At 42.3% G+C, this 25,063-nt stretch overlaps 1 protein-coding gene across 6 annotated transcripts in view; it reads right to left on the bottom strand.

Annotated features, from left to right (window-relative positions):
* The window catches only part of pde8a (phosphodiesterase 8A), a 180,722-nt gene that overhangs the window by 33,704 nt on the left and 121,955 nt on the right, over positions 1–25,063 (bottom strand). For 5 of the 6 annotated variants that reach the window (XM_073032809.1, XM_073032807.1, XM_073032805.1 and 2 more), the window contains 4 exons: positions 23,031–23,166; positions 17,560–17,758; positions 16,334–16,551; positions 5,970–6,108 (listed from right to left, as the gene is read on the bottom strand). In XM_073032809.1, the coding sequence (XP_072888910.1) occupies positions 5,970–6,108; positions 16,334–16,551; positions 17,560–17,758; positions 23,031–23,166 (692 nt within the window). Of the gene's footprint in view, positions 1–647; positions 782–5,969; positions 6,109–16,333; positions 16,552–17,559; positions 17,759–23,030; positions 23,167–25,063 lie in introns of all 6 variants that reach the window. The other variant, XR_012096766.1, reaches the window with a different exon arrangement.

The following is a 25,063-nucleotide window of genomic DNA, read 5'->3' as shown; positions in this document are numbered from 1 at the left end:
AGTGGTGGAGGTGGATACGAGGCTTTTAGATAGGTACATGGAGTTTAGTAAAATAGAGGGCTATAAGTAAACCTAGTAATTTTGGCACAACTTTGTGGGCCGAAGGGCCTGTATTGTGCTGTAGGTTTTCTATGTTTCATTCCCCCTTGGGAGGAGTTCATATACTGTACAAGGAAGGTTGGCAATAAAGTTCAGTTGAGTATCCTGCATGCTGGTGTCCTCTGCACTATCCCTCAATAACAAACATAAGATGGTGTCGTAAGTGGTTGGTCATTGATGAATCCGTGCTACAGACTAATGTTAGATCCCCAAAAAGAAAGAATTTACAGTAAGACTATTCTTATTCACATACATCTTTGAAAAATATCCATAGACTTATCAACCTAAACTGCCTATGCTAGTTGCTAAATGTATGCACCATGAGGCTGAGCTGAGAAAGGTCCAGGGTTGCTAGGCAATGCCTTCAAGCTGCATCCAAGAGTGGATACATTGTAATAATGTGTGGGCCACTAGCCTGGGGAAGTGCACAGAGACCCCGACACAGCAGAGAAGTCAGTCAAACTTTCAGAGAACGAAGACTTTTGTTGTCCAAATAAATAACAAATATGAAAATGGTGCAAATACCTGCAGTACCTATATCTACTTACCTAATAAAGCCCACCCGAGACAGTTGAATTCTCTAAACCAGGGGACTTTGAGAGATGGCTCAGATGCTTTGAGAGATTTAGGGTTGCAAACAATCTCACTCAGGCTTCAGAAGAGTATCAAACACACTGATACGCTGCATGGGTGACAAAGCAGATGACATCATGGGTGGATTAGAGCTGACAGATGCTCAGAAAAAAAGGAGTATTAAACAGTGCAGGACAAATTCAAAGAATATTTCACAGGAAAGCAAAATGTGATATGACAGGTCAAAGTTCACCTCCAGAAAACAGGAGCAAGATGAAAGTGCGGATGACTTCATCATGGCATTGTGGGCCCTGTCAGACAACTGTGCATCTGGAAATCTGAGAGACGAGTTCATTATAGACAGATTATTGTCGGACTACTAGACACCAAATTGTCAGAGATTTCAGTTGCAGGCAAATCTCACACTAGAGAAAGCTGTTACTATGGTCGGGTAGAGTGAGAATGTCCATCAGCAACAGGCAAACTCTGGCAAGAAAATGATGCTGAGGTAAAGCTAGAAGCTGTACAGAAAGAAGGGTACAAACAAGGTGCAGTCAGAAAGACTAAAGAAAGATATGACAGGAGAGCTCAGCTCAAACAGACCAGTGAAATAAACAGCAGGTAAAATGTCCAACCGCAGGACATTTCTGAAAAAAAGTCTCCATTTCAGGTCAAAGAGCTCTGCCCAGCAAAAGTGAAATGCCACCAATAGAGTTGGCCATTATAAAAGCCAGTGTCATTCCAAAACAGTTCTTCAGCAGGTCAAAGACTACCATGATTCAGATGAAGTGAGAGCTTTCCTTGGGGCTCTAGATTCAAATAGATAAGGCTGGTGTACAACGGTTCAGTTGCAAAGTGAGGCAATGACATTCAAAATAGATATTGCAGCAGATGTCACAGCCATCCCCAAATGTCTGTTCACAAAACTGGCAAAGGAAACAGGGATTATGCTAAACCCAACAAAGAAAGTGCTCAGAGGGCCAGGGAAACATAAGCTCACTGAAAGGAATGTTTACTACTTCCATCTGTAAGAATGAGAAACAGTTAAAGGAGGATGTCTATGTTGTTCAGAATCTCCTCACCACTACTGGGATGACCTGCCATCGAGAAGCTGAATCTGATTGCAGGGTTGGATTAGCTAAACAATGCTCAGTGGCATGAGAAGTACCTGGAGTTGTTACCAGGCCTGAGGGCCACTGAAAGAATATCCTACCCAACTGAGGCCAGGAGTGACACCCTAACTCTCTGACCACAGCAAGGCATACACCAGTCCCACTGATGAACAGTCAAAGCTGAACAAATGAATGGAGGCACCTGACATCATAACTAGAGTTATAAACTCTAGTGGGTGTGTAGGCATTGTTCCTGTTCCTGAGCAAGATGGCACAGTGAGGATCTGTGCTGATCTAATAAAATTGAATAATCAGCGAGGAGGGAAAAGTTTACTCTCTTTTGAGCATACATTGGGTATGCTGGGTGAAGCAAAATTGTTCGCCAAACTAGATACAAACTCAAGAGTTCTGGCAGGTCTGTTTAGCTCCAGTGTCACAGAAGTTCACAGCCTTTATCACAGACTTTTTCAGTCAGATAAGGCAAAATAGCTGTAGGTACAGTTTTTGTTTTGCTCAAGTTTATTGCTCTTCCTTCTTTATAGTTGCTCAGTTAAGGAACAGTAGAGATGCCAGGCAGAATAGTGTAAAGCTCCCTTTGCAGCATATGGGAAGCAAGGGAGACCTATGTTCCTGTCGACCACACCTGCGTGAAGTGCATCCAGCTGCAGCTTCTAACACTTCATGTTAAGAGTTGGAGCTGGAACTGGATAAACTCCAGATCATCCAGGAGTCTGAGGGGATGAAAGACAGGACATATAGAGAAGTAGTTACATCCAAGGTGCAAGACACAGGAAACTGGGTGACAGTCAGGAAAGGGAAAGGGGTTAAGGGGCCAGTGCACACAGTACTCCTATGGCCATCCCCCCTCAACAACAGGTACACAACACTTTGAATACTGTTTGGGGGGGGGGGGAGGGGAAGAGACAGAAGAATGACCTAGCAGAGGAAAATCACAGTGGTCAAGTTTTTGTGGCACTGAGTCTGGCTCTGTGACACAGACGGGAAGGGGGGAGAAGAGGCATGCTGTGGTGACAGGGGATTTGTTAGTTAGGGTAATGGACAGGAGGTTCTGTGTATGAAAACAAGATTTGTGGATGATATGTTGCCTCCTGGGTGGTAGGGTCCGGTATATCTCAGATCAAGTCCTCAGCACTCTTAAATGGGAGGGTGAACAGCCAGAGGTTCTGCAAAGTGCAGAGATTCAGGGAGTTAGGTACCAAGTTAAAGGACAGGACCTCCAGGGTTGTGATCTCAGGATTGCTACCTGTGCCACATGCTAGTGAGGCCAGAAATAGGAAGATTTCTTAACATGTGGTTTAGGAATTGGTGTAGGAGAGAGGGCATAAAACTTTTAGATCACTGGGCTCTCTTCGAGGGAAGGTGAGACCTGTACATTAGGGACAGTTTGCACCTGAAATGGAAGGGGCCTAATATCCCATCAGGAAGGTTTGCTAGTGCTGCACAGGGTGATTTAAACTTGAGTTGCGGGGGATGGGAACCAGTGTGCCAGAACAGATGGAGGAGAGGTTGTGGTGACAGGTGTTGTTAAGACCTCAAAGTCAGGAATCAAAAGATTGAGATGGTGCAACCAGTGTCCTAAGCTGTGTATATTTCAATACAAGAAACATTGTAGGAAAGATGGATGAGCTCAAGGCGTGGATTAACACCTGGAATTATGATACTGTAGCCATTAGAGAGACTTAGCTGCAGGAGGGGCAGGACTGGCAGCTCAGTTTTCTGGGGTTTCATTTTAGATGCAACAGAGTGGGAGGGATTAAAGGAGGAGAGGTGGCAGTACTAGTCAAGGAAAATACCATGGCAGTGCTCAGTCAGGATAGACGAGAGAACTTGTCTAGTGAGGCTTTATGGATGGACTGAGAAATAAGTATGACCACATTAATGGGGTTATATTACAGACCACCCAACAGTTCGATCAATATTGTGGAACAAACTTGTAGAGAGATTGCAGACTATTGCAAGAAACTTAAGGATGTTGGTGATTTTAACTTTCCACATATTGACTGGGACTCCCATACTGTAAAAGGACAATATGGATAGAGTTTGTCAAATGCTTTCAGGAAAGTTTTTTTAAAATCAGTATGTAGAAGTCACAACAAGAAAGTATGCAATTCTTGATCTGTTATTAGGGAATGCGACAGGACAGGTAACATGTTTGTGTAGATGAACACTTTGCATCCGGTATTCACAAAGCCATTAGTTTCAAAGTAATTATGGAAAAAGACAGATCTAATCTAGGGGTTGAGATTCTAAATTGGAGAAAGGCCAATTTTGATGGTATCAGGAAGGATCTGGCAAGTGTGGATTGGGACAGGCTGCTTTCTGGTTAAGGTGTACTTGGTAAGTAGGAGGTCCTCAAAAGTAAAATTTTGAAAGTACAAAGCTTTTATGTCCAAAACACAATGAAGGGTCTCAGCCCAAAACGTCAACTGTTTACTCTTTTCCATAGATGCTGCCTGGCCTGCTGAGTTCCGTCAGCATTTTGTGTGTGTTGCAAAGCTTGTATATGCCTGTCATAATGGTAAAGATAACAGATGTAGGGAACCTTGGTTTTCAAGAGATTTTGAGATGCTGGTTAAGAAAAAAAAGGTGCATTGCTGATAGAAACAAATGAGGTGCTTATGGACTTAAAGAAATCGGGGGGATAATAAAAGGCATGAAATTGCCCTAGCCAAAAAGGTGAAGGAGAATCCTAAGGGATTCTACAGATATGTTAAGAGCAAAAGGATCGCAAGGGAAAATATTGGTCCTCTGGAAGATCAGAATGGTAATCCACGTGTGGAGTCAAAAGAGATGGGAGAGATTTCAAATGAATTTTTTGCACCTGTATTTGCTCAGTGGATGGACACAAGAGTCTATAAAAGAGGCATCAACTTCATGGACCCTGTACAGATTACTGAGGTGTTTGCTACCCTGAGACAAATTAGGGTGGATAAATCATGAGGGCCTGACAAGATGTTTAAGAAAGGCCCTAAGAACAAACTAGGAAATTATAGACCGATAAGCCTGACATAAATAGTGGGAAAGTTATTGGAAGTGATTCTAAGGGTCTGGATATGAGTATTTGGATAGACAGCATGGATTTGTGTGTGGTGGGTATTGCCCAATCTTATTGAGGTTTTTGAGGAAGTTATCAGGAAAGGTGATAAAGGCAAGGCAGTAGATGTTATCTACGTGGACTTTAACATCAAGAAGGTTCAGTTGCTTAGCATTCAAAATGAGGTATTAAGTTGGATTAAGCATTAGCTTTGTGGGAGAAGCCAAAGAATGGTAGTAGATGTTAGCATCCTGGTGTGCTCTACACTACCCCTCAATAACACACACAACAAGCAATATGCTACGTGGTTCCAAGCCTTTGCCAAATATTTAGAACCACTTGTTCTCTGGGCACAAACAGCTTCAGTAAATAATTTTTCCATCATCAGAACAAGTACAGTGATCCAGGTCCACAACACTTTACATGCACTCCTGCCATGTTTAATGTACACTCAATGCTTCATACTGGGCCTAAGAAAACATCTGGAAATGGGGTCCCCAGTGTGCCTGGTATGGAAATGAATTAAACACAGTAATTTAAAGGGTGCATGCCAAACCGTGGCACGTGTGGGGGGGGGGGGGGGGGAGATGCACATCAAGCCATGGTGTGGGGGGACTTTCATTAAGCAACACATTCCTTACAGTGGATTACAAACTAGCTTATGATTCCACACACATTATGTCTTGCTGGTCCCCTGCGGACATTCAGATTAAACCCAAAATAACATTGTAAAAAGAAGAAATCTATAATCAAATCACTGGAAACTGCCCTCAGAACTGCCTGACCTTCAACTCAACATTAAGTGCTGTTGTTCAAAACCAATCCTGCCAGCACAGGTACCATAGCATCCAGTTCCCCAAACTGTTCGCATGCAGACACCATAACCAACTCCCCCCCTCTGCTTGCATGCAGAAACATTCCCACAATGCTGCTTGTCAGTGCACTAAGTCAGAAATACTCAGCCAGGATTTGTCTGAAATCAATACAGAACTTACTTTATCTATTTTTATTCTGTCAATGCAACAACTCTTCAGGACACCACTGAACATCACAATGCATATCCTGATCGATGATTTAACCATGTACTGGACAGCAGGATTGAGCGGGACAGAATACAATACGATGCTTACCCCAATGCCATTTTCCTCCAGTCCAGCCAAAGGCTTGTTGATGCTATTCACAAATTTGTTGACGTGTTCAAAGTGTTTGGTCATTTCAGTAGCGAAGACCATGTCGATGATACCTTGTCGGAGAATCCGGTATTCATTCCTGCCAAAATCATTGCCCCAGTTTAACACAGCACCACTGTCCAAGCTGCTTTGCAGAAACAATCTCACACAGATGCAAAATGTGACAAAACAATGACATAAAGACAGACACCGAGATAGAGGACCAACAGGGTGCCAAATCTAACAATATTGTCCTTTTTTGTTGGTGATTTTTAATTAGAAATGAGTGTCCCTGAAGTTATTGCTTATCCCTTAACTAACTCTCAGAAGGTGAGACAAACTACTGCAGTCCTAGTGAGTTTGTTCCAAGTGATACTGGTGAGGGAGCTCTCAGAATTTGACAGAGCAGCAATGAATATTGAATTGGTAAGTGCAGTACTGAGGGAAGGTAGATGGTTTTCAGGTGTCCCTGTGTGAAGAGTCTGCAAAGCTGTGGGTTGCTTCCAAATGGCACCACAATGAGTCAAGATGCACTTTGGGCAGCATATAGAATCTAACCGTAGGGCATCCCTGATGGAGGAACTCTTGTTTAGGGGGTTGTGTTGATCAAGGTTGTTTTGTTCTGTATGACACTGAACCTCAGTAGTTGGAGTTAGGTTAGGTGAAGAATACTCCAAAGTGTCCTTGATATACATCCCGTCACTGAGGAAAAGCTTTGGAGTTGTGTTTTGCAAATCATTCACAGGAGAAGAAACTTCATCTACTCTGCATTTGTGCTGGCCTCTGGTTAGCTGTGAACTTTAGTGGGCTACAGTGAGTGGACTCAGTAGTAGCCACTGCCCAGCACCTGTGATGTATAGATACAACTTCTCAGGCCAGACCTGGAGGTTGTGCAGTTGACTGCAGCATTGCATTACTGAGTTGTGAATGGAAATGAACTGTGCAGCAGTCAGCGACTCCATCAGTAATGGTCACCACATGACCCAACTCTGTTGGAAAGAAAGCTACTTCTGAAGAAGCTGAAGGCTTACTGAGTCACAGATTATTTCTTGAGGAGCTGTGACAGATGTTCTGGACAGGAGACAATCTGCTTCTGAAGACCAGAACTATCTTCCTTTGCTAGGTAGGACACAAGCAAGATCTTCCCCTCAATTCCCAGCAATTTAAAATTTACAGAAGATTTATCAAAAAGGTTGAAATTCACTCAGTTCAACAGTGACCCTTGGCTACAGTGAGTACCATCTCTTCTGAGGCACTCCCTCAGGAATTGATTTTGAGTCTAACCAGACCAATGGGAAAACCAGAGTCTTCCGCAGAAGGGTCAGAGATGAGGTTAAATTGATACTTTGCATCTGTACTTACTCAGGAGACTGACACAGTTAGAAGTTAGGCAAAGCAGCAGTGAGGTTATGGACCATATACATATTACAGAGGAAGAGCCTGCTGTCTTGAGGAAAATTAGGGTAGATAAATTCCTAGGGCCTGACTGTGGGGGGCCCTCACAGGGGGCCTGTGGGGGGCTTATGCAGAAATTGCAGTCTCCTAGCAAAGATATTTAAAACATCCTTAGCAATGGATGAGTTGCTAGATAATTAGAGGATAGCTAAAGTTGTTCCATTGATAGAGAAAGGTTTTAAGAACAAGCCAGGAAATCATAGGCCAGCCTAACATCAGCAGTGGGCAAGTTATTGGAAGGTATTCTAAGGGACCGAATATACAGTATAAGTACTTGGATAAACAAGGATTAATTAGGGATGCAGCATAACTTTGTATGTGATGGGTCGTGTCTCACCAATCTTAGAGATTTTTGAGGAAGCTATCAAGAAAGCTGATGAAAACAAGGCAGTGGATGCTGTCTCAATGGACTTTAGCAGGCATTTGACAATGACCTGCATGGGAGATTGGTCCAAGAAGATTCAGTTATTTGGCATTGAAGATGAGGTTGTAAATTGGATTAGTCAACACACACAAAATGCTGGTGGAACACGGCAGCATCTATAGGGAGAAGCACTGTCGATGTTTCGGGCCGAGACCCTTCGTCAGGACTAGACGAGACCCTTGTCCTGACAAAGGGTCTCGGCCCGAAACGTCGACAGTGCTTCTCCCTATAGATGCTGCCTGTCCTGCTGTGTTCCACCAGCATTTTGTGTGTGTTGCTTGAATTTCCAGCATCCGCAGATTTCCTCGTGTTTGCTTTTTAAATTGGATTAGTCATTTGCTTTGTGGGAGAAGCCAGAGAGTGATCATAGAGGGTTGCCTCTCTGACTGGAAGCCCGTGACTAGAGGTGTGCATAAGGATTGGTGCTGGGTCTATTGCTGCTTGTCATCTATATCAATGATCTGGATGATAATGTGGTTAAATGGATCATCAAATTTGTGGATGACATCAAGATTGGAGGTGTGGTGGACAGCAAATATAAACAAAGCTTGAAGTGGGATCTAGACCAGCTGAAAAAATGGGCTGAAAAACGGTAGTTGGTATTTAATACAGAAAGTGGTCACCTCATGCCTACGTAGAACACTTAGCACCAAGCTACTGATGATACATTGTGATAGTATGTCAGGATTGTTTCTGGAGGGACTATCGACAGAGAACTAAACCATCCAAATCTTGAACTCCACACTGTGGACTGCAAGTTGCCTTTGTGGGCCAGCTTCCATAAGGCATAGGGAGAGCAAAAGGACATTTGGCTAATCGGGGGCTTGATCTAGTTCCTGGTCCCACATGCCACTGAAACCAGTGATCACGAGCCACAGATTCTCCTGACCTCTTAAATGTTCTAGCATTTTCTGTTTTTAATTTCAATACACATTCATGATTCAGCAGCTTTGAGCAGCGTCAAATGAGACTGGAAGATGAGAAGACATAGCTCACTCTGTCTCTCCGTTGAGTAGAAAAGACAGTGATTCACTGCATTTTGGTGGCAAATTGGAGATAGGAAGCCTGAGAAAACGTAGCTCACTCAGTGGGAGGGGAACAGCCAGAGGATGCAGTCCATGTAGGTACCAATGACAAAGACAGGAAGAGTGATGAGGTTCTGCAAAGTATGTTCAGGAAGTTAGGTGCTAAGTTAAAGGGTAGGACTCTATAAAGTTGTGACTTCAGGATTGCTACCCATTCCATGTGCGAGTGAAGCCAGAAATAGGAAGATTATCAGTATAAAGTCAGATGTATCAGTATTAGAGTAAAAAGAATTACAGAGGCATTAGGGAGAAGTTAGTCAGAATTGATTAGAAAAGAACAGTAGCAAAGATGACAGCAGAGCAGCAATGGCTGGAATTTCTGGAAGCATTTCAGAAGGCACAGGATATATACACATCTCAAAGAGGAGGTGGTATTCTAAAGGCAAGATGACAATTGTGGCCAACAAGAGAAGCCAAAGAGAGGGCACATAATGCAGCAAAAAATAGTGGAAAATTAAGAGGATTTGCAAAGCTTTTTTAAAGACAGAAGGCAACTAAAAATGTCATTAACGTAAAGATGGAATACGAAAGTTAGCTAGCCAGTAATATTAAAGAGGGTACCAAAAGATTTTCAGATACATGAAAGTGTAAAAGAGAGGCGAGAGTGGATAACAGACCATAGGAGAACTACACTGGACAGGTAATAATGGGGGACAAGGAAATGGCAGAAGAAATGAATATGTATTTTGCATTTGTCTTCTCTGTGGAAGACACGAGCAGTATGGTGGAAGTTCCAGGTGGTCAGGGGTCAAAGTGAGTGAAGTTACCATTACTAGGGAGATGATTCTTGGGAAACTGAAAGATCTGAAGGTAAATAAGTCACCTGGACCAGATGGTGTGCACCCCAAGATACTGAAAGAGGTGGCTAAAAAGAAGTGGAGGCATTAGTAATGATCTTTCAAGAATCACTAGATTCTAGAATGGTTCTGGAAGACTGGAAAATTGCAAATGTCACTCCACTCTTCAGGAAGGGAGAGAGGCAGAGGAAGGAAAATATACGCCAGTTAGTTGACCTCAGTGGTTCGGAAAATGTTGGAGTCGATTACTAAGGATGAGGTCTCAGGATACTTATGGTACATGGCAAAATAGGGAATAGTCAGCATGATTTCCTCAAGGGAAAATCTTGCCTGACAAGTCTGTTGGAATTCTTTGTAAAAAATAACAAGCAGGATAGACAAAAGTGGATGTTCTGTACTTGGATTTTCAGAAGCCCTTAACAAGGTTCCACACACGAGGCTGCTTATCAAGCTACAAGACCATGGTATTAAAGGAAAGATTCTAGCATGGATAAAGCAGTGGCTGATTGGCAGGAGGCCCCTTATATTCACACTCACTGCCTCCTGCCTGTCCATGCCAGTTATCTTTCCTGTAACACCGTAGGATTTTATCTTGTAAAGCACCCTCACGTGTGGCACCTTACGAAATGCCTTCTGAAAATCCAAGTAAATGACATCCAGTACCTCTCCTTTGTCCACCCTGCTTCTTACTCCCTTGTTGAACTCTAACAGATTTGTCAAGCAATATTTTGCTGACTATGCTGACTTGGACATGTTATCATTCTTCTCCAAACACCCCAAAACCTTAGCCTTAATAAAAGACTCCAAACACTTTCCCAACCTCTGAGGTTAGGCTAACTGGCCTATAATTTCCTTTCTTTTGCCATTTGGAACCTTCCAGTCCTCCAGGACCATGCCAGAATCAAGTCATTCTTGAAAGATTATGATCAATGCACCCATTATCTCTTCATCAATCGCTCTTTGGACTCTGGGATGTAGTCCATCTGGTCCAGGTGACTTATCCACCTTAAGGCTTTTGAGTTTGCCGAGCATTTTTACTTTGTAATAGCAATGGCACTCACTCCTGCTCCCTGACACTCATGGACCTCTGGCACACTGCTGCCATGTTCCACAGTGAAGACAGTTGCAAAGTACCCATTAAGTTCATCTGCTATTTCTTTGTCCCCCGTTACCTCACTTGCATCATTTTCCAATGGTCCAATATCAACTCTCACCTCTCTTTTACTCTTTATATAACTGAAAAATCTTTTGGTGTCCTGCTTAATGTTATTGGCTAGTTTGCCCTTATATTTCATCTTTTCCCTTCTTAAAAGTTTCCTAATCATCCAAGTTCCCACTCATTTTTGCTACCTTATATGCCCTTTCCTTGGCTTTTATGCAGTCCTTAACTTCCCTTGTCAGCCACCATTACCTAACCCTGCCATTTGACAGCAATGTCTACCATGGAACTTATCTATCCTGCGCCTTGTGAACTATACCCAGAAACTTCAGCCAACTCTGCTCTGCCGTCATTCCCGCCAATATCCTCCTCCAATCCACCTGGACAAGCTCCTCTCCTCTGTAATTCCCTTTATTCCACTGTGATACTAACATGCCTTTTCCAGCTCCTTTTGCAATCTCAACCCCACATCTTGGCTACCATTTGGAGGCCTTTGATTCCATAATGGGTTTTTTTTTTACCCTTGAAGTTTCACAAAGATTCAACATTCTCCGACCCTATGCCACCTCTTTCTAAAGATGTAATTCCATCTCTTATCAACTGAACTACACCACCGCTTATGCCTTCCTACCTGTCCTTGCAATATAAAGCATATCATTTGATGTTAAGCTCCCAACTATGATCTCTTTCAGCCATGACTCAATGATGCCCACAATGTCATACTGACCACTCTCTATTTGTGCCATGAGTTCATCCACCTTATTCCAAGCGCTATGCACATTTAAATACAGCACCTCAACCCGGTATTCTTTGCCCTTTTGAATTTTGCCTCTGGTACAATTTAACTCTTTGCTCTGTCTGCATTACTACACAATCATTGGTTTGTCCTTCCTTACATTCATATTACACCTATCATCTACTTGTAAATCTGTTGGCTCATTCTCAGCTTTATCATACTGGTTCCCATCCCCCTGCCACATTAATTTAAACCACTCCAGAAAGTTGGCTGAGGACGCTGTCTAGACTGCACAGGGTGCTTTGTGAAGACAAATGGCTTCAAGGAAGAAGGGCCAATACTGCTGTGTGGGGGCCTATTTGTTTGAGATGGATTTTGGGTGATGTTCAAAAGTTGGTGTGTACTTTCACGGAGAACATGGGTCAAGTGCGTGAGTTAAAGACAACTTCAAAATGAGCTCCAAATTTATGTGCACATTTGGACTGAGTTGACTGTAACAGGCCCTTTAATTTTTTTTCCTTTTTCTTACTAACTGTTCAATGAAGCTGAAATTTGTAAATCTATTTTCTTTATAATTGTATGCAGTGTAACTAATTGCATAGGGACAATATTTACATAGTATTCAATCAATGGACTCTCTTCCAGGAAAAGTGGGACCTGTATTGAAGAGACTGTTCGCACCCAAACTGGAAGGAGACTAATATCCTTGTGCTGCACGGTGGGGTTTCAACTAGAAATGCAGGGAGATGGGAACCAGTGTGGCAGAATAGTTAGTGAAGAGGTGTGGAGACAGATGCTGAAGACCACAAAGTCAGGAATCAAATGTTGAGCATACTGTGACTGGTGTTCTGAGCTGCATATATTTCAATCCAAGTAGTATTGTAGGAAAGGCGGAGGAGCTCAGGGCATGAATCAACATCAAGAATTATCATATTGTAGCTGTTAGTGAGACTTGGTTGCAGGAGGGGCAGGACTGACAGCTCAATATTCCAGGGTTCCATTGTTTTAGACCCAACAGAGTGGGAAGGATTAAAGGGGGAGGCATGGAATTAATACTCAGGGAAAATGTCACAGCAGTACTCAGTCAGCACAGACAGGAGAACTCATCTAGTGCGCTGTTATGAAATGAATAATAAGAAAGGTATGACTATATAATGGGGCTATATCACAGACCACTCAACTGTCCGAAGGATTTAGAGAAACAAATTTGTACAGAGATCACAGACTTTTGCAAGAAACACAAGGTTGTTATAGTAGGTGATTTTGACTTTCCACATATTTTCTGGGATTCCTGTAAAAGGGCTAGATGGCATAGAGTTTGTCAAATGTGTTTAGGGAAATTTTCTTAATTAGTACCTGGAAGTCCCAATCAGAGACTGTGCAATCCACTATTAAGAATCAGATAGGGGAGATGACAGAAGTTAATGTAGGGGAACACTGATTCTAGTGACCACAATGCCATTAGTTTCAAAGTAAATATGCAAAAAGATTGGTCTGGCTTGCGGGTTGAGATTCTAAATTGGAGCAAGGCCAATTTTGATGGTAAAATGATCTGGCAAATGTGGTTTGGGACAGGCTGTTTTCTGGCAAAGATGTATTTAGTAAGTGAGAGGTCTTCAAAAATGAAATTTTGAGAATACAAAGCTCGTATGTGCCTGTCAGAATAAAAGGTAATGGTAACAGGTGTAAGGAATCTTGGTTTTCAAGAGATATTGAGGCAGTGGTTAAGAAAAAGGTGTATGGCAGATATAGACAGATAGGAACAAATGAGGTGCTTATAGAGTATATGAAATGCAAGAGAGCACTTCAGAAATCAGGACGGTTAAAAGAAGGCAAGAGGATGCCATAGCAGATAAAATGAAGAAGAATCCTAAGGGATACTACACATGTTAAGAACAAAATTATTGCAAGGGACAAAATTGGTCCTCTGGAAGATCAGAATGGTTATCCATCCAAAACAGAAGGGGAGATCTTAAATGAATTTTTTTCTTTCTGTATTTACTCAGGAGATGGACACAGAGTCCATATAAGTAAGAGAAAACAGCATCAACTTCACAGACTACAGGGGAGGAGGTGTTTCTGTTGAGGCAAATTACGGTAGGTAAATCCCGACGGCCTGACCAGGAGTTCCCTCGGATCCTGCGGAGTCAAGTGTAGAAGTTGCCAGGCCCCAGCAGAGACACTTAAGTCATCCTTAGTGACAGGTGAGGTACCAGAGGTTTGGAGGATAGCCAATGCTGTTCCGCTGTTCAAGTGAGGCTGTTAAAAACAAACCAGGAAATTATAAGCTGGTGAGCCTGACAGCAATAGTGGGAAAGTTATTGGAAGGTATTCTAAGGGTTTAGGTATATAAGTATTTGGAAAATCATGGATGGATTAAGGATTGTCAGTATGGTTTTGTGCATGGTGGGTCGTGTCTAACCAATCTTAAGTGTTTATTGAGGAAGTTATCAGGAAAGTTGATGACAGCAAGGCAGTGGATGTTGTCTCAACAGATTTTAAGGAAGGCACTTGACAAGGTCCCACATGGGAGGTTGGTCAAGATGTTCAGTCACTTGGCATTCAAGATGAGGTAGTAAACTGGATTAGACATCTACTTCGTGGGAGAAGCAGAGGCTAGTAATACAATGTTGCCTCTCTGACTAGAGGCTGTGACTTGTAGTGTGCTGCAGGGATCATTGTTGGGTCCTTTGTTGTTTGTCATCTATATCAATGATCTGGATAATATTGTTAACTGAATCAGCAAATTCGCAGATGCCACCAAGACCATCATGGCTTGGAGTAGGATCTAGTCCAGCTGGAAAAATGGGCTGAATGGCAGATGGAATTTAATGCAAACAAGTGCTAGGTAATGCACTTTAGGAGGACCATCCAGGGTAGGTCTTACTCAGTAAGTGGTAGGGCACTGAGGAGGGTGGTAGAACAGAGGGATCTGGGAATACAGGTCCATAATTCATTGAAAGTGGTGTCACAGGTAGATAGGGTAATAAAAAAAGCTTTTGGCACATTGGCCTTCACAACTCAAAGTTTAATTACAGGAGATGGGATGTTCTATTGAATTTATATACAGCATTGGTGAAGCCTAATTTGGAGTACTACATGCAGTTTTGGTCACCTACCTACAGGAAAGATGTAATAAAGTTGAGAGTACAGAGAAAATTTACAAGGATGTTGCTTGGTCTGGAAGACCTGAGTTATATGGAAAGATTGAACTTTATTCCTTGGAATGTAGAAGATTGAGAGATCTTATAGAGGTACATAAAATTATGAGAGGTACAGATTGGGCAAACGTAGGCAGCCCTTTTCCACTGAGGTTGGGTTGAACTGCAACTAGAAGGGTCATAGCTTAAGGGTGAAAGGTGAAAAGTTTAAGGGGAATATGAGGGGAAACTTCCTTTCCCAGTGGGTTATGAGAGCATGCAATAAGCTGCCCGTGCAAGTTGTGCATTCGATTTCAATGTTTAAGAGAACTTTGGATAGGTAAACTGAGGGTAACAGTATGGAGGCCTATGTCCAGTGCAGGTTTTTCAGGAGTATGGGGTTTAAATGGTTCAGCACCGACTAGATGGATCTAAAGTCCTGATACTGTGCTGTACTTTTCTATGACTCTACGTCAACACTCCAATACTCATTTTTAGTTTGATCTATGAATTTGCTTTAAAAAACATTTTGATAACATTTATTGAAACAATTTGCAGTGAGCTACCTTTCAAATGATTCAGTACTCTGTTTCAAGCCTTTGGCATTGCCCAGATCTGCAATCTATTGTTTCGTGGACAGGGAAGAAAGTTATGAAAAAATTACAGGGATCTTGATCAACTGGCTAACTTGCCAAAGAAAGAGAAAAGGTTTTATTTTTCCAATTTAGTGTGAGACTTTGCGTTTTGGGAAGTTTAATCAAAGTAGGACTTTTGCAGTGAAGAGTAGAGCCATGGTGAATGTTGTGGAACAGAAGGACCTTGGACTTCAAGTACATGATCCCCTGAATAGGTAGACAAGGTGGTGAAGAAAGCATTTGGCAAGCTGGCCTTGTCAGTCAAGGCACTCAGTATTAGAGTTGGGATATCACGTTGCAGTTGTGCAAGACATTGGTGAGGCTGCTTTTGAAGTATTGTGCACAGTTTTGGCCATTCATTATAGGAAAAATGCTATTAAAATCTTCTTTCCACTCTTTCCAGTTTATGGGAATTTGAGGATGTAAGTTACAGGGAAAAGTCTAAGACTTTGATATTTGCAACTTGGGAGATTGAGGGGTGCTCTAATAGAGATATGTAAAAGCATGAAGGGCATAAACAGGTTAAATGAACAGCTTTTTCCCCAGGGAAAGGAGACCAAAATCTAGAGGGGATAGGTTTAAGGAGCTGCCAGAGAAACTGGCCAAGCCAGCTACAATAAGAATACTTAAAAGGCAGTTGAATAAGTACATTAAGTGTTTAAGTATATGGGCCAAAATCCAGCAAAAGGGACTGGCTGAGAGGGGTATCAGGGATGAGTTGGGCTGAAGGGCCCATTTCCATCTTATAGATCAAAGACACATTAGTTCTGTTCTCCACATTACATTACTCAACTTTCAGTCAATCTGTAATGTAAATACTGAGATCCTACACCATTTTCTATATTCAGCATAGTGATTCCCTGGTCATAGTCACCAAAGGTCTAATGGGCTCACCTCTCCATGTTCTTGAAGATGTTGCACTTGTCATTGTGTGTAGTCAGCTGAAATGCCAGTGCTGCATGGTGACTCTCCAGCACAGTTGTGTCGTTATAAAGAAGAGCCAGCTCACTGCCTGCGTTGCATAAGAACGAGTTTGTCCTGCCAGGATGATCAACATCGTGGATAATGGCTGCAATAAGAGCCGCCACCTCATCAGTACGGTCCAGACTTTGCTGCACAACAGACAAAAACACTATTCAAAACTCTGAACTATATCGCAAAACCAGAGTTTACGCTCTCATTTATTCCATGAAGCAGGTTGCTATGGGACAAGGGATCAGGGAGAAATTCAGCTCCTAAATAATTTTATTGTAGTTTTTATTTTAAAAGGCAAACCTGCATCACCGTGCATGTCTAAAGAATACCAGTTGAAAACAAATTGGGTATTGATTCCCCCCCATACAAATGAGTAAATTTTATACCAATTCTCTGAAGTGGAATTCCCATGAAGCAAAGCAAGAACATGCTGCCCTAAATGCCAGTGACATAACACATAGTAACTAATATGAAAATGTCACCCAGGTTTTGGAGCTGCTAAGATAGACATCTGTTTCTCAGGATAGTGAGAAATAGACAAAATGCTTTAGTATTGTATTGCATTCAGTTCTGTTTGCCTCTTTTTAAGGATGTGAAAGGTTTAGAGAGGATGTAGAGGAGATTTACCCGGATGTTGCATCGGATAAAGAGCATGCCCTAAAAGGAAAAGCTGCATGAGCTACAGCTTTTCTCTTTGGAGCGGAGGATGAGAGGTGACTCGACAGAGTTGTACAAGAGGCTCGAGGGAGTGGACAGCCAGAGAACTTTTCCCAGGGGAAATGGCTAATATGAGAGGGCATAACTTTAAGGAAAAATAGGGGATAGGGATGTCAAAGGTAATTTTTCTTTATATAATGGAGTGGTAGGTATTTGAAATGCACTGCCTGCCGGGGTGGTGGTAGTGGCATATGCATTAAAGAAACTCATATAGGCACATGGATGATAGACAAATGGAAGGCTACATAGGAAGGGAGTGCTAGATTGACATTGAAGTAGTTTCAAAGATCAGCACATTATGGATTGAATGGTATGTACTGTTCAATGTTTTATTACAAGCAATGCTCACTAGATCAAATGTTAAGGTCAGTGAGCAAAGTTACTGGTGACAGACTATTTTAAACCAAAACAGAAGCACTTTAACTTACCTTAATTCTTTCCTTGTTAAGGAAATAAGCAGTTGCATGTAACACGTCTGCAGCATGTGTTGAGTTATGATAGGAATTTGAGGAGTGGTAATTTGCTTCAATAACTTGTAACCAAGAGCGAAAAGTCAATTCAGGACAGTTTAAATATTCACAGACTCCAAAACGTGTCAGGGTTTTTAGTCCAAGATAGACTAGAGGCCTAGATCAAAAGATAAGAGATTTAGACAGCTTATCGATTTAAAGGTTACATCTTTTTGGGCACAGTGCCACCATGCCCACCCATACAACTTTCTAAACCTCGAGTCTATCTAAGTTTCAAACTTGTGACCCACTACACCTGTAACTGGGAGGGCACCTTCCTCTGCATCTACAAGAGGTATAACGCTTGTCCCTTTCCTTTACTGCCGTCTAGGGATATAAACAACTCTTCCAGACGAGACAGAGATTCAGATGCATCTTGTCCAACCTTCTCTACCTATTCAGTGCTCTTTAATGTGGGCTCCTCTACGCTTAAAACTTACCATGTTGCCCACCCCCTTTCCTCACGTTTCTACACCACCACCTCCCCCTTACAGTCCAGATGAAGGTCCTTGACCTGAAATGTTGACTGCCCATTTCCTTTACAGATACTATGTTACAGTGAGATCCGTCAGTTTAGATTTTCATGAATAGCACAGAATAGTGAGTAAAAGTGAGATTTTACAAAAATTTAACATTTTTTAACAAATGATAAGTGAATGAGAAAGGTGGTGATTGAAATGCCCTGAGTGTCTTTATAAATAACACAAACATCATACAGGTGTCAGGTGATCAGGAAAGCAACGGTAAGGCATTTATTACTCATGGAGTTGGGTACAAGAATAGAACATAGAACCATAGAACATTACAGCACAGAAACAGGCCTTTTGGCACTTCTTGGCTGTGCCGAACCATTTTTCTGCCTAGTCCCACTGACCTGCACCTGGACCATATCCCTCCATACACCTCTCATCCATGTAGTTGTCCAGGTTTTTCTTAAATGTTAAAAGTGAGCCCACATTTACCACTTCATCTGGCAGCTCATTCCACACTCCCACCACACTCTGTGTGAAGCCCCCCCCAATGTTCCCTTTAAACTTTTGCCCCTTCACCCTTAACCCAAATCCTGATTTTTTCTCCCCTAACCTCAGTGGAAAGAGCCTGCTTGCATTTATTATCTATACCCATCATAATTTTATATACCTCTATCAAATCTCCCCTCATTCTTCTACGTTCCAGGGAATAAAGTCCTAACCTATTCAATCTTTCTCTGTAACTCAGTTTCTCAAGTCCCGGCAACATCCTTGTAAACCTTCTCTGCACTCTTTCAACCTTATTAATATCCTTCCTGTAACTCGGTGACCAAAACTGCACACAATACTCCAAATTCGGCCTCACCAATGCCTTATACAACCTCACCATAACATTCCAACTCTTATACTCAATACAGGTAGTCCCCGAGTTACGAGTGTCCAACTTACAGACAACTCGTACTTATGAACCCAGGAAGGAGAACATGGTCTGCCATTTTAAGTCAGATCGCAACGACATCTGCCATCTTAAGTCGGATCGCGCGCCATCCGTCATTTTAAGCCATTGTCGTTAACACTGTGTTGAGTGTATAACTTTGTATTTGGCTTAAATTTTTCTTAGCAAGATTCACCCTGACCCCACCTCCCCCTTTTCCGGCTGGTGGTGCAGTGAGATCGATCAGCGCTGGGCTTGAGAACGGAGGTTCCCGAGTTCGATCCAGTGACAGACCGCTCCCGAGCATGCTCTCTATTCATGCCGGATTGATGTCGAGCTCGCAACTCGACCTCGTAAAAAAAAACACTGCCACCTCCAGTTTAAATTCCCACGCAGAATATTGTGGAGGATCAAATACCCAAACCCAGCACAGCCCCCACTTGTCCCATTTAACCTGTCTCAGTGCAGTGGACTTTAGGACCCGGGGAATTCAATGCAGTGGTCCTTAGGACCTGGTGGAGCTTGGGACCTGCCGCCCGCAGTGTTTCTGTTCCATTGACAGGTAACGATCACAATTGAAAATAAAGTGGAGATAATAAAGCATTTGGAAAGAGGTGAAACGTCATCGGTCATCGGAAAAGCGTTAGGCTACAGTCTGTCAACGATCGGAACAACTTTAAAGGATAAAGCGAGAATAATGGAACATGTGAAAGGCCCTGCCCCAACGAAAGCTACAATTATTACTAAGCAACACAGTGGTTTAATTATTGGAATACACACATTTCTTAAGTGTTTTATATGCATAGAAAGGTAAAATATATACTATATACTAAGACAAACGTTTGACTAACTGACGCTAAATAATACCGGATATACTTATTCCGACTTGCGTACAAATCCGACTTAAAGACGGACTCAGGAACGGAACTCGTTCATAACCTGGGGACTGCCTGCACTTTGATTTATAAAGGCCAATGTACCAAAAGCTCTCTTTACTACTCTATCTACCTGTGACTCCACTTTTAGGGAATGTTGTATCTGTATTCCCAGATCCCTCTGTTCTACTGCACTCCTCAGTGCCCTACCATTTACCTTGTATGTTCTACCTTGGTTTTTCCTTCTAAAGTGCGTCTGTATTAAACTCCATCTGCCATTTTTAGCCCATTTTTCTAGCTGATCCAAATCCCTCTGCAAGCTTTGAAAACCTTCCTCACTGTCCACTACATCTCCAATCTTTGTATCATCAACAAATTTGCTGATCCAATTTACCACATTATCATCCAGATCATTGACATAGATGACAAATAACAATGGACCCAGCACTGAGCCCTGTGGCACACCACTAGTCACAGGCCTCCACTCAGAGAAGCAATCCTCCACTACCACTCTCTGACTTCTCCCATTGAGCCAATTCAATTTACTACCTCACCATGTATACCTAGCAACTGAATCTTCCTAACTAACGTCCCATGCGGGACCTTGTCAAAGGCCTTACTGAAGTCCATGCAGACAACATCCACTGCCTTCCCTTCATCCACTTTCCTTGTAACCTCCTCGAAAAACTCTAATAGATTTGTTAAACATGACCTACCACGCACAAAGCCGTGTTGACTCTCCCTAACAAGTCCCTGTCTATCTAAATACTTGTAGATCCTATCTCTTAGTACTCCTTCCAATAATTTACCTACTACCGGCCTTATAACTTACTGGCCTATAATTTCCCGGATTACTTTTAGAGCCTTTTTTAAACAACAGAACAATATCCTCACCCATGGATACTGACATTTTAAATACATCTGCCAGGGCCCCTGCAACTTCAACGCTAGTCTCCTTCAAGGTCCGAGGGAATACTCTGTCAGGTCCTGGGGATTTATCTACTCTGATTTGCCTCAAGATAGAAGCACCTCCTCCTCTTCAATCTGTATAGGTTCCATGACCTCACTACTTGTTTGCCTCATTTCCATTGACTCCATGCCAGTTTTCTTAGTAAATACAGATGCAAAAACCCATTTAAGATCTCCCTGACTCCTGATGAAGGGTTTCGGCCCGAAACATCGTTATTACCTCCTCCCATAGATACTGTCTGGCCTGCTGAGTTCTGCCAGCATTTTGTGTTTTTTTATTTATTTCCAGCATCTGCAGATTCACTCGTGTTGCCTTAAGATCTCCCCCATTTCTTTTGGTTTCATACATAGCTGACCACTCTGATCTTCAAGAGGTCCAAGTTTATCCCTTACTATCCTTTTGTTCTTAATATACCTGTAGAAGCTCTTTGGATTATCCTTCACCTTGACTGCAAAAGCAACCTCATTTCTTCTTTTAGCCCTCCTGATTTCTTTAAGTATTTATTTGCACTTTTATACTCAAGTACCTTATTTGCTCCTTGTTGCCTATACCTGTCATACATCTCTCTTTTCTTCCTTATCAGAGCTCCAATACCCCTAGAGAACCAAGGTTCCTTATTCTTATTCACTTTGCCTTTAATCCCGACAGGAACATACAAACTCTGCACTCTCAAAATTTCTCCTTTATAAGGTCTCCCACTTACCAATCACATCCTTGCCAGAGAACCTGTCCCAATCCACGCTTTTTAGATCCTTTCTCATTTCTTCAAATTTGGCCTTTTTCCAATTTAGAACTTCAACCCGAGGACCAGATCTATCTTTATCCATGATCAAGCTGAAACTAATGGTGTTATGATCACTGGAAACAAAGTGTCCCCTACACACACTTCCGTCACCTGTCCTAACTCATTTCCTAACAGGAGATCTAATATTGCATCCTCTCTAGTCGGTAGCTCTATATATTGATATAGAAAACTTTCTTGAACACATTTTACAAGCTCTAACCCATCTAGACCTTTAACAGTATAGGAGTCCCAATCAATATGTGGAAAATTAAAATTCCCTACTATCACAACATTGTTTCCTGCAGTTGTCTGCTATCTCTCTGCGCTAATGCAATAGTGATGCCTGGCTGTATTATAGAGACACAGATCTATACCGCAAGAGACATGATGCATACGTGTCCATGACTGCCTACACCAATCTCATTTAGTCCACATTTGGTCCACATTTTTTCTTCTTTGCCTTGTCTTTTCAAATATCTGTATAAATGTCTCTTAAATGTAGTAATTGTATCTGATTCCATCACCACTTCTGACAGGGAATTCAGAACTCATCGCTCAAATGCCCTTTTAAACCTGTTACTCTCACCTGAAATCTCCGCTCTCATTTTGAGATGGGAAAAACATTCGTACTACCTAACCTATAGCTCTTATCATTTAATACACCTCTGTCAGGTCACTCCACCACCTTTTCACTCCAGGGAAAACAAGCTCACCCTATCTAATCTTTCCCTGGTCATCCCGACCTACTCACCCTAGCTCTTGTGTAATACTGTTGTAATTAACAATCCCGTTTTAGCAACTCCACACACCCTGAGGTCCAGTCGTACCCTTATTCATAACTACCTGAAAACTTTTGATCACCATTCTGAAATGTTCTCCCAATGAAACTCCAATCACCTGTCCAGGATCAAAGTCAAAGTCGAGTTTGTCATCTGTACATGTATGAATAGGTGCAATGAAAAACCCATGTGTCGTGTAGTCCAATACCTGGTTGGATTATCTACAAATTGTCAAGAAACTCTCCTGGAATAATCAACAAGTTCTGCCCCATTTAAGTCCTGGACTTCATAAAAGACAACCAAGCAGAAGTCTAATAACTTGTCAGCTCAAGCTATGAGCTCTGCTTCTTGACCTGAACAAGAAACAAGAACCTGAATCCATTCTGGACTAATACAAGTCAACCTCCTCCCATGAAGGTTATGACCCAATCAGCCTTGTAAATGGCATTTATTCTTTTATCAATCATACCTGAACACATTTCCCAAATATTTCAAAATGTTACGGAACTGATTTGATCTTTTTTCACACGTTTGCCATGCAAATCCCCTTACTACCTCAACCTATTATTTCAATTTACCTTTTGTGAGTTGCAGCCTCTAATTCAAAGATATCAAAATCCCAAGCCTGCTCATTTTCCAACAACTCAGTAATCCTAGGAGGGATATCACAGAGCGAGGTAGAAATAGGCAACTGGCTGAAGCTTGACTGGGTATCTGAGGGAAAACCACAGAATAAATGATAATGTACAGAACACTGCATAAACTCCACACACATCCACAGAACTAGTTGTACATCTGTATGTACAGACTTCATATAAAGCAGAAAATGTTGACAGCTCAGGCAGCAAATAAGGAACAAGAAGCAGAGTTAATATCTCAAGCCAAAGAACTTTCATCAGAACTGGGGCAGGGTTTTCAACATGGAGAGTTAACTCTGCTCTTGTGCCAAGAGATTCTGTTCCCATTCCCAATGTTTTGTTCCATCTCAATTTCAAGCATTTCCCAGTGTCCAATTTTCATTCACACAACTTTGGTGGTACAGAAAATTCTGTAGATTAAGCAGGAATAAAACAAGGAACATTCACCATATAAATGAGTTTGAAAAATGAAAATTATTGGTGAATAATGCTATTCAAAGTTAGGAATACAAACACAAACCACGTGCTCATTATCCAGAGTTAGAAGATATTTCTGATTATTTCTTATCAGTTATAATGATTTGAATTTGTATGAATAGCTGATCAACAAGATGGCATAAATTTACAAATTTTATAAGATTTTTATTTTTGAAAACAGGTCCAACAGAGAGAAGAGTGTATGCACATTCTATGTCAAGTCAAGACACTTTTATTGTCATTTCGACCATAACTATGTACAGTACATAGTAAAAATGAGACAACATTTTTCAGGACCATGGTGTTACATGACACAGTACAAAAACTAGACTGAACTATGTAAAAAACAACACAAAGAAAACTACACTAGACTACAGACCTACACAGGACTGCGTAAAGTGCACAAAAACAGTGCAGGCATTACAATAAATAATAAACAAGACAATAGGGCAAGGTGTCAGTCCAGGCTCTGGGTATTGAGGAGTCTGATAGCTTGGGGGAAGAAACTGTTACATTGTCTGGTCGTGAGAGCCCGAATGCTCCGGTGCCTTTTCCCAGATTGCGGGAGGGAAAAGAGTTTGTATGAGGGGTGGTGGGGTCCTTCATAATGCTGTTTGCCTTGCGGATGCAGCGTGTAGTGTCCGTGATGGCAGGAAGAGAGACCCAGATAATCTTCTCAGCTAACCTCACTATCCGCTGCAGGGTCCGAGATGGTGCAATTTCCAAACCAGGCAGTGATGCAGCTGCTCAGGATGCTCTCAATACAAACCCTGTGGAATGTGATGAGGATGGGGGTGGGAGATGGACTTCCCTCAGCCTTCGCAGAAAGTAGAGACGCTGCTGGGCTTTCTTTGCTTTGGAGCTGGTGTTGAGGGACCAGGTGAGATTCTCCAACAGGTGAACACCAAGGAATTTGGAGCTCTTTACGATCTCTACCAAGGAGCCGTCGATGTTCAGCGGGGAGTGGTCGCTCCGTACCCTCCTGAAGTCAACAACCATCTCTTTTGTTTTGTTCACATTCAGAGACAGGTTGTTGGCTCTGCACCAGTCCATTAACGGCTACACCTCCTCTCTGTAAGCTGACTCGTCATTCTTGCTGATGGGACCCACCACGGTCATGTCATCGGCGAACCTGATGATGTGGTTCGAGCTGTGTGTTGCAGCACAGTCGTGGGTCAGCAGAGTGAACAGCAGTGGACTGAGCACACAGCCCTGGGAGGCCCCCGTGCTCAGTGTGATGGTGTTGGAGATGCTGCTCCCGATCTGGACTGACTGAGGTCTACCAGTCAGGAAGTCTAGGATCCAGTTGCAGAGGGAGGTGTTCAGGCTCAGCTTTCCAATCAGTTTCTGAGGGATGATTGTGTTGAATGCTGAACTGAAGTCTATGAACAGCATCTGAACGTATATGCCTTTTTTGTCCAGATGGGTTAGAGCCAGGTGGAGGTTGGTGGCAATGGCGTCATCTGTTGAGCAGTTGGGCCAGTACACAAACTGCA

The sequence above is a fragment of the Hemitrygon akajei genome, chromosome 30 (genome assembly GCF_048418815.1).
Source record: "Hemitrygon akajei chromosome 30, sHemAka1.3, whole genome shotgun sequence".
In the NCBI taxonomy this organism is placed as follows: Eukaryota; Metazoa; Chordata; class Chondrichthyes; order Myliobatiformes; family Dasyatidae; genus Hemitrygon; species Hemitrygon akajei.
The sequence above is the reverse complement of the archived record's forward strand: the minus strand, read 5'-3'. Positions and strand labels throughout refer to the sequence as shown.